Genomic DNA, 8906 nt, shown 5'->3' on the forward strand with positions numbered 1-8906 from the left:
CAGGGCGTGGGGCAGGCCGGGGTCTCCCAGCTCCCGGGGGGCACGGGGGGCTCGATAGGGACAGGGCGTGGGGCAGGCCGGGGTCTCCCAGCTCCCGGGGGGCACGGGGCTCGATAGGGACAGGGCGTGGGGCAGGCCGGGGTCTCCCAGCTCCCGGGGGGCACGGGGGCTCGATAGGGACAGGGCGTGGGCAGGCCGGGTCTCCCAGCTCCCGGGGGGGCACGGGGGGCTCGATAGGACAGGCGTGGGCAGGCCGGGGTCTCCCAGCTCCCGGGGGGGCACGGGGGCTCGATAGGACAGGGCGTGGGCGGCGGGGGTCTCCCAGCTCCCGGGGGGGCACGGGGGGCTCGATAGGACAGGGCGTGGGGCAGGCCGGGGTCTCCCAGCGCCCGGGGGCACGGGGGGCTCGATAGGGACAGGGCGTGGGGCAGGCCGGGTCTCCCAGCTCCCGGGGCACGGGGGGCTCGATAGGGACAGGGCGGGGGGCAGGCCGGGGTCTCCCAGCTCCCGGGGGGCACGGGGGCTCGATAGGACAGGGCGGGGGCAGGCCGGGGTCTCCCAGCTCCCGGGGGGGCAACGGGGGCTCGATAGGGACAGGCGTGGGGCCGGCCGGGGTCTCCCAGCTCCCGGGGGGCACGGGGGGCTCGATAGGGACAGGCGAGGGGCAGGCCGGGTCTCCCAGCTCCCGGGGGCACGGTGGGGCTCGATAGGGACAGGGCGTGGGGCAGGCCGGGGTCTCCCAGCTCCCGGGGGGCACGGGGGCTCGATAGGGACAGGGCGTGGGCAGGCCGGGGTCTCCCAGCGCCCGGGGGGCACGGGGGGCTCGATAGGGACAGGGCGTGGGGCAGGCCGGGGTCTCCCAGCTCCCGGGGGGCACGGGGGGCTCGATAGGGACAGGGCGTGGGGCAGGCCGGGGTCTCACAGCTCCCGGGGCACGGGGGGCTCGATAGGGACAGGGCGTGGGGCAGGCCGGGGTCTCACAGCTCCCGAGGGGGCACAGGGGTTCGATGGGGACAGGGCCAGGACAGCTGAGGGCTCCCAGCTCCCGGGGGGCACAGGGGCTCGATAGGGACAGGGCGTGGGGCAGGCCGGGGTCTCACAGCTCCCGGGGGGCACCGGGGGCTCGATAGGACAGGGCGTGGGGCAGGCCGGGGTCTCCCAGCTCCCGGGGGGGCACGGGGGTCTCGATAGGGACAGGGCGTGGGCAGGCCGGGTCTCCCAGGTCCCGGGGGACACGGGGGGCTCGATAGGGACAGGGCGTGGGCAGCCGGGTCTCCCAGCTCCCGGGGGCACGGGGGGCTCGATAGGGACAGGGCTGGGGCAGGCCGGGGTCTCCAGCTCCCGGGGGGCACGGGGGCTCGATAGGGACAGGGCGTGGGGCAGGCTGGGGTCTCACAGCTCCCGGGGGGCAACAGGGGCTCGATAGGGACAGGGCGTGGGTCAGGCCGGGGTCTCACAGCTTCCGGGGGGCACGGGGGCTCGATAGGGACAGGGCGTGGGCAGGCCGGGGTCTCCCAGCTCCCAGGGGAGGCAAGGGGGGCTGGATGGGACAGAACACGGGCAGGCCGGGGTCTCCCAGCGCCCGGGGGGCATGGTGGGCATGGGGGGCCGGGTCTCTAGCTGCCAGGGGGGTAACGTGGGGGGCACCGGGGCTCAATGGGGACAGGGCACGGGGCCGGCCGGGTCTCCCAGCTCCCGGGGGGCACGGGGGCTCGATAGGGACAGGGCGTGGGGCAGGCCGGGGTCTCCCAGCTCCCGGGGGCACAGGGGGCTCGATAGGGACAGGGCGTGGGGACAGGCGGGGTCTCCCCTCCCGGGGGGGCACGGGGGGCTCGATAGGGACAGGGCGTGGGGCAGGCCGGGGTCTCCCAGCTCCCGGGGGAGCACGGGGGGCTCGATAGGGACAGGGCGTGGGGCAGGCCGGGTCCTCCCAGCTCCCGGGGGGCACGGGGGGCTCGATAGGGACGGGCGTGGGCCGAGCCGGGGTCTCACAGCTCCCGGGGGGCACAGGGGGTTCGATGGGGACAGGGCCACAGACTAGCTGAGGGCTCACAGCTCCCGGGGTACAGGGGGCCGATAGGGACAGGGCGTGGGGCAGGCCGGGGTCTCACAGCTCCCGGGGCCACAGTGCGCTCGATAGGGACAGGGCGTGGGCAGGCCGGGGTATCACAGCTCCCGGGGGGCACGGGGGGCTCGATAGGGACAGGGCGTGGGGCAGCCCGGGGTCTCCCAGCTCCCGGGGGGGCACGGGAGGCTCGATAGGGTACAGGCGTGGGGCAGGCCGGGGTCTCCCAGCTCCAGGGGGCACGGGGGCTCGATAGGGACAGGCGTGGGGCAGGCCGGGTCTCATCCACAGCTCCCGGGGCACGGGGGGCTCGATAGGACAGGGCGTGGGGCAGGCCGGGTCTCCCAGCTCCCGGGGGGCACGGGGGGCTCGATAGGAGACAGGCGTGGGCAGGCCGGTGTCTCCCAGCTCCCGGGGGAGGCAAGGGGGGGCTGGATGGGGACAGAACACGGGGCACAGGCCGGGTCTCCAGCGCCCGGGGGGCATGTGGGCATGGGGGCCGGGGTCTCATAGCTGCCAGGGGGTACGTGGGTGGCACCGGGCTCAATGGACAGGGCACGGGGCCCGCCGGGGTCTCCCAGCTCCCGGGGGGCACGGGGGCTCGATAGGGACAGGGCGTGGGGAGGCCGGGGTCTCCCAGCTCCCGGGGGGGCACGGGGGGCTCGATAGGGACAGGGCGTGGGGCAGGCCGGGGTCTCCCAGCTCCCGGGGGCACGGGGGGCTCGATAGGGACAGGGCGTGGGCAGGCCGGGGTCTCCCAGCTCCCGGGGGGGCACGGGAGGCTCGTAGGGACAGGGCGTGGGGGCAGGCCGGGGTCTCCCAGCTCCGGGGGGCACGGGGGGCTCGATAGGGACAGGGCGTGGGCAGGCCGGTTCTCCATCCCCGGGGGCACGGGGGCTCGATAGGGACAGTGCGTGGGGCAGGCCGGGTCTCCCAGCTCCCGGGGGGCACGGGGGCTCGATAGGGAAGGGCGTGGGGCAGGCCGGGTCTCCCCGCTCCCGGGGGGCACGGGGGGCTCGATAGACAGGGCGTGGGGCAGCCGGGTGTCTCCAGCTCCGGGGGGCAACAGGGGCTCGATAGGGACGGGCGTGGGGCGGCCGGGTCTCACAGCTCCCGGGGGGCACGGGGGGCTCGATAGGGACAGGGCGTGGGCAGGCCGGGTCTCCCTCTCCCAGGGAGGCAAGGGGGGGCTGATGGGACAGAACACGGGGCAGCCGGGGTTCTCCCAGCGCCCGGGGGCTGGTTGGCATGGGGGGCCGGGTCTCATAGCTGCCAGGGGGGTACGTGTGGGGCCCGGGGCTCAATTGGGACAGGGCACGGGCCGCCGGGGTCTCCCAGCTCCCCCGGGGGGGGACGGGGGGCTTAATAGGGACAGGGCGTGGGGCAGGCCGGGGTCTCCCAGCTCCCGGGGGGCACAGGGGGCTCGATAGGGACGGGCGTGGGGCAGGCCGGGGTCTCCAGCTCCCGGGGGGGCACGGGGGCTCGATAGGACAGGGCGTGGGGCAGGCCGTGGTCTCCCAGCTCCCGGGGGGCACGGGGGGCCTCGAGGGACAGGCGTGGTGCATGGCCGGGGTCCTCCCCCTCCCGGGGAGCACGGGGTGCTCGATAGGGACAGGGCGTGAGGCAGGCCTGGGTCTCCCAGCTCCCGGGGGCACGAGGACTCGATAGGACAGGGCGTGGGGCAGCCGTGGTCTCCCAGCTCCCGGGAGGCACGGGGGGCTCGATAGGACAGGGCGTGGGCAGGCCGGGGTCTCCCGCTCCCGGGGGGGCACGGGGCTCGATAGGGACAGGGCGTGGGCAGGCCGTCCCCAGCTCCCGGGGGGGCACGGGGGGCTCGATAGGACAGGGCGTGGGGCCGCCGGGGGCCCCCCCGCCCCCGGGGGGGCCCGGGGGGCTCGATAGGGACAGGGCGTGGGGCAGGCCGGGGTCTCCCAGCTCCCGGGGGGCACGGGGGGCTCGATAGGGACAGGGCGTGGGGCAGGCCGGGGTCTCCCAGCTCCCGGGGGGCACGGGGGCTCGATAGGGACAGCGTGGGGGGGGGCCGGGGTCTCACAGCTCCCGGGGTCACGGGGGTTCGATGGGGACAGGGCACAGGACTAGCTGATGGCCTCACAGCTCCGGGGGGTACAGGGGGCTCGATAGGGACAGGCTGGGGCAGGCCGGGGTCTCCCAGCTCCCGGGGGGGCACGGGGGGCTCGATAGGGACAGGGCGTGGGGCAGGCCGGGGTCCCCAGCTCCCGGGGGGCACGAGGGGCTCGATAGGGGACAGGGCGTGGGGCGGCCTGGTCCTCCCATCTCCCGGGGGGCACGGGGGCTCGATAGGGACAGGGCGTGGGCAGGCCGGGGTCTCCCAGCTACCGGGGACGGGGGGCTCGATAGGGACAGGGCTTGGGGGCAGGCCGGTTCTCCCCAGCTCCCGGGGGGGCACGGGGGGCTCGATAGGGACAGGGCGGGGGGCCGGCCGGGGTCTCCCAGCTCCCGGGGGGGCCCGGGGGGCTCGATAGGGACAGGGCGTGGGGCAGGCCGGGTTCTCCAGCTCCCGGGGGGGCACGGGGGCTCGATAGGGACAGGGCGTGGGGCAGGCCGGGGTTTCCCAGCTCCCGGGGGGGAACGGGGGGCTCGATAGGGACAGGGCGTGGGGCAGGCCGGGGTCTCCCACTCCCGGGGGGGCACACGGGGGCTCGATAGGACAGGGCGTGGGGCAGGCCGGGTCTCCCAGCTCCCGGGGAGCAAGGGGGGCTGGATGGGACAGAACCGGGGCAGGCCGGGGTCTCCCAGCCCGCCTGGGTGGCATAGTGTTGCATGGGGTGGCCGGGTCTCATAGCTGCCAGGGGGTACGTGGGGGGCACCGGGCTCAAGAGGGACAGGGCACGGGGCCGGCCGGGGTCTCCCAGCTCCCGGGGGGGCACGGGGGGCTCGATAGGGACAGGGCGTGGGGAAGGCCGGGTCCTCCCAGCTCCCGGGGGCACGGGGGGCTCAATAGGGACAGGTCGTGGGGCAGGCCGGGTCTCCCAGCTCCCGGGGGGCACGGGGCTCGATAGGGACAGGCGTGGGGCAGGCCGGTCTCCCACTCCCGGGGGCACCGGGGGCTCGATAGGGACAGGGCGTGGGGCAGGCCTGGGTCTCCCAGCTCCCGGGGGGCACGGGGGCTCGATAGGGACAGGGCGTGGGCAGGCCGGGTCTCCCAGCTCCCGGGGGGGCACGGGGTCGATAGGACAGGCGGTGGCAGGCCGGGTCTCCCAGCTCCCGGGGGGGCACTGGGGCTCGATAGGACAGGGCTGTGGGCAGGCCGGGGTCTCCCAGCTCCCGGGGGGCAGGGGGGCTCGATACGGACAGGGCGGGGGCAGCCGGGGTCTCCCAGCTCCCGGGGGGCAGGGGGGGCTCGATAGGGACAGGGCGTGGGGCAGGCCGGGGTCTCCCAGCTCCCGGGGGCACGGGGGGCTCGATAGGGACAGGGCGTGGGCAGGCCGGGTCTCCCAGCTCCCGGGGGGGCACGGGGGCTCGATAGGGACAGGGCGTGGGGCAGGCCGGGGTCTCCCAGCTCCCGGGAGCTGGGGGGCTCGATAGGGAAGGGCGTGTGGGCAGGCCGGGTCTCCCAGCTCCCGGGGGGGCACGGGCTCGATAGTGACAGGGCGTGGGGCAGGCCGGGGTCTCCCAGCTCCCGGGGGGCACGGGGGGCAGGATGGGGACAGAACACGGGGCAGGCCGGGTCTCCAGAACCCGGGGGGGCATAGTGGGCATGGGGGGCCGGGGTCTCTAGCTGCCAGGGGGTACGTGGGGGGCACCGGGGCTCATGGGGACAGGCACGGGGCCGGCCGGGGTCTCCCAGCTCCCGGGGGGCACGGGGGGCTCGATAGGGACAGGGCGTGGGCAGGCCGGGTCTCCCCAGCTCCCGGGGGGCACGGGGGCTCGATAGGGACAGGGTGTGGGCAGGGCCGGGTTCTCCCAGCTCCCGGGGGGGCACGGGGGGCTCGATAGGACAAGGGCGTGTGGGCAGGCCGGGGTCTCCCCTCCCGGGGGCACGGGGGCTCGATAGGGACAGGGCGTGGGGCAGGCCGGGGTCTCCCACGCCCCCGGGGGGCCCGGGGGGCTCGATAGGGACCAGGGCGTGGGCAGGCCGGGGTCTCCCAGCTCCCGGGGGGCCGGGGGCTCGATAGGGACAGGGCGTGGGCAGGCCCGTCCCCCCAGCTCCCGGGGGGCAGCGGGGGGGCTCGATAGACAGGGCGTGGGCAGGCCGGGGTCTCCCAGCTCCCGGGGCACGGGTGCTCGATAGGACAGGCGTGGGGCAGCCGGGTTCTCCCAGCTCCCGGGGGCACGGGGGGCTCGATAGGGACAGGCTGGGCAGGCCGGGGTCTCCCAGCTCCCGGGGGGGCACGGGGGCTCGATAGGACGGCGTGGGGCAGGCCGGGTCTCCCAGCTCCCGGGGGGGCACGGGGGCTCGATAGGGACAGGGCGTGGGGCAGGCCGGGGTTCCTCCCACCCGGGGGGCACGGGGCTCGATAGGGACAGGGCGGGGGCAGGCCGGGGTCTCCCAGCTCCCGGGGGGCACGGGGGGCTCGATAGGGACAGGGCGTGGGCAGGCCGGGTCTCCCAGCTCCCGGGGGGGCAAAACGGGGGCTCGATAGGGCAGCGTGGGGCAGGCCGGGGTTCCCAGCTCCCGGGGGCACGGGGCTCGATAGGGACAGGGCGTGGGGCAGGCCGGGGTCTCCCAGCTCCCGGGGGGCACGGGGGCTCGATAGTGACAGGGCGTTGGGGCAGGCCGGGTCTCCCAGCTCCCGGGGGGGCACGGGGCTCGATAGGGACAGGGCTTGGGGCAGGGCGGGGGTCTCACAGCTCCCGGGGGGGCACAGGGGGTTCGATGGGGACGGGCACGGACTAGCTGAGGCTTCACAGCTCCCGGGGGGCACAGGGGCTCGATAGGACAGGCGTGGGGGGCAAGGGGTTCTCCCAGCTCCCGGGGGGCACGGGGGGCTCGTCTAGGGACAGGGCGTGGGGCAGGCCGGGGTCTCCCAGCTCCCGGGGTGGCAACGGGGGCTCGATAGGGACAGGGTGGGGCAGGCGGGTCTCCCAGCTCCCGGGGGGCACGGGGGGCTCGATAGGACAGGGCGTTGGGTCAGGCCGTGGTCTCCCAACTCCCGGGGGGGCAAACGGGGCTCGATAGGGACAGGGCGTGGGGCAGGCCGGGGGTCTCCCAGCTCCCGGGGCGGCAAGGGGGGGCTGGATGGGGACAGAACACGGGGCAGGCCGGGGTCTCCCAGCACCCGGGGGGCATGGTGGGCATGGGTGCCGGGGTCCTCATAGCAGCCTGGGGGGTACGTGGGGGGCACCGGGGTCAATGTGGCAGGGCACGGGCCGTCCGGGGTCTCCCAGCTCCCGGGGGGGCACAGGGGGTTCGAGGGGGACAGGGCACAGGACTAGCTGAGGGCTCACAGCTCCCGGGGGCACAGGGGGGTCTGATGGGGACAGAACACGGGGCAGGCCGGGTTCCTCAACAGCTCCCGGGGGGCACAGGGGGGCTGGATTGGACAGAACACGGGCAGGCCGGGGTCTCCCATCTCCCGGGGGGGCACTGGGGCTCGATGGGGACAGGGCGTGGGGCAGGCCGGGGTCTCCCAGCTCCCGGGGGGCACGGGGGCTCGATAGGACAGGGGTGGGGCAGGCCGGGGTCCTCCCAGCTCCCGGGGGGGCACGGGGGGCTCGATAGGGACAGGGCGTGGGGCCGGCCGGGGTCTCCCAGCTCCCGGGGGGGCACGGGGGGCTCGATGGGGACAGGGCGTGGGGCAGGCCGGGGTCTCCCACTCCCGGGGGGGCAACGGGGGGCTCGATAGGACAGGGCGTGGGGCAGGCCGGGTCTCCCAGCTCCCGGTGGGGGCACGGGGGGCTCGATAGGGACAGGGCGTGGGCAGGCCGGGGTCTCCCAGCTCCCGGGGGGGACACGGGGGCTCGTAGGGACGGGCGGTGGGCAGCCGGGTCTCCCAGCTCCCTGGGGTGGGCACGGGGGCTCGATAGGGACAGGTGCGTGGGGCAGGCCGGGTCTCCCAGCTCCCGGGGGGGCACGGGGGCCTCGATAGGGACAGGCGTGGGGCAGGCCGGGTCTCCCAGCTCCCGGGGGGCGCACGGGGGCTCGATAGGGACAGGGCGTGGGGCAGGCCGGGTCTCCCAGCTCCCGGGGGGCCGCGGGGGGCTCTGATAGGGACAGGGCGTGGCAGGCCGGGGTCTCCCAGCTCCCGGGGGCACCGGGGGGCTCGATAGGGACAGGGCGTGGGCAGGCCGGGGTCTCCCAGCTCCCGGGGGGCACGGGGGCTCGATAGGAACAGGGCGTGGGGCAGGCCGGGGTTCTCCCAGCTCCCGGTGGGGGCACGGGGGCTCGATAGGGACAGTGGCGTGGGGCAGGCCGGGGTCTCCCACTCCCGGGGGGCAGGGGGGCTCGATAGGGACAGGGCGTGGGCAGGCCGGGGTCTCACAGCTCCCGGGGGGGCACAGGGGGTTCGATGGGGACAGGGCATCAGGACTCTGAGGGCTCACAGCTCCCGGGGGGCACAGGGGGCTCGATAGGGACAGGGCGTGGGGCAGGCGGGTCTCCAGCTCCCGTGGGGCACAGGGGGCTCGATAGGACAGGGCGTGGGGGCAGGCCGGGTCTCCAGCTCCCGGGGGGGCACGGGGGGCTCGATAGGGAAAGGGCGTGGGGCAGGCCGGGGTCTCCCAGCTCCCCTGGGGCACGTGGGGGCTCTATAGGACAGGGCGTGGGCAGGCCGGGGTCTCCCAGCTCCCGGGGGGGCACGGGGGGCTCGATAGGGACAGGCGTGGGCAGGCCGGGGTCTCCCAGCTCCCGGGGGGCACG

The 8906-nt window shown here is 76.5% G+C and overlaps 1 protein-coding gene across 1 annotated transcript in view; it reads left to right on the plus strand.

Moving 5' to 3' along the window:
* Positions 1–7344: 7344 nt before the first annotated feature.
* RPL36 (ribosomal protein L36) overlaps positions 7345–8906 on the plus strand; it is a 3537-nt gene continuing 1975 nt past the window's right edge. Inside the window, exon 1 of the mRNA XM_043502878.1 lies at positions 7345–7377. Coding sequence (XP_043358813.1) covers positions 7345–7377 — 33 coding nt within the window. The remainder of the gene's footprint in view (positions 7378–8906) is intronic.

This window comes from Dermochelys coriacea, chromosome 25, assembly GCF_009764565.3.
Source record: "Dermochelys coriacea isolate rDerCor1 chromosome 25, rDerCor1.pri.v4, whole genome shotgun sequence".
In the NCBI taxonomy this organism is placed as follows: domain Eukaryota; kingdom Metazoa; phylum Chordata; order Testudines; family Dermochelyidae; genus Dermochelys; species Dermochelys coriacea.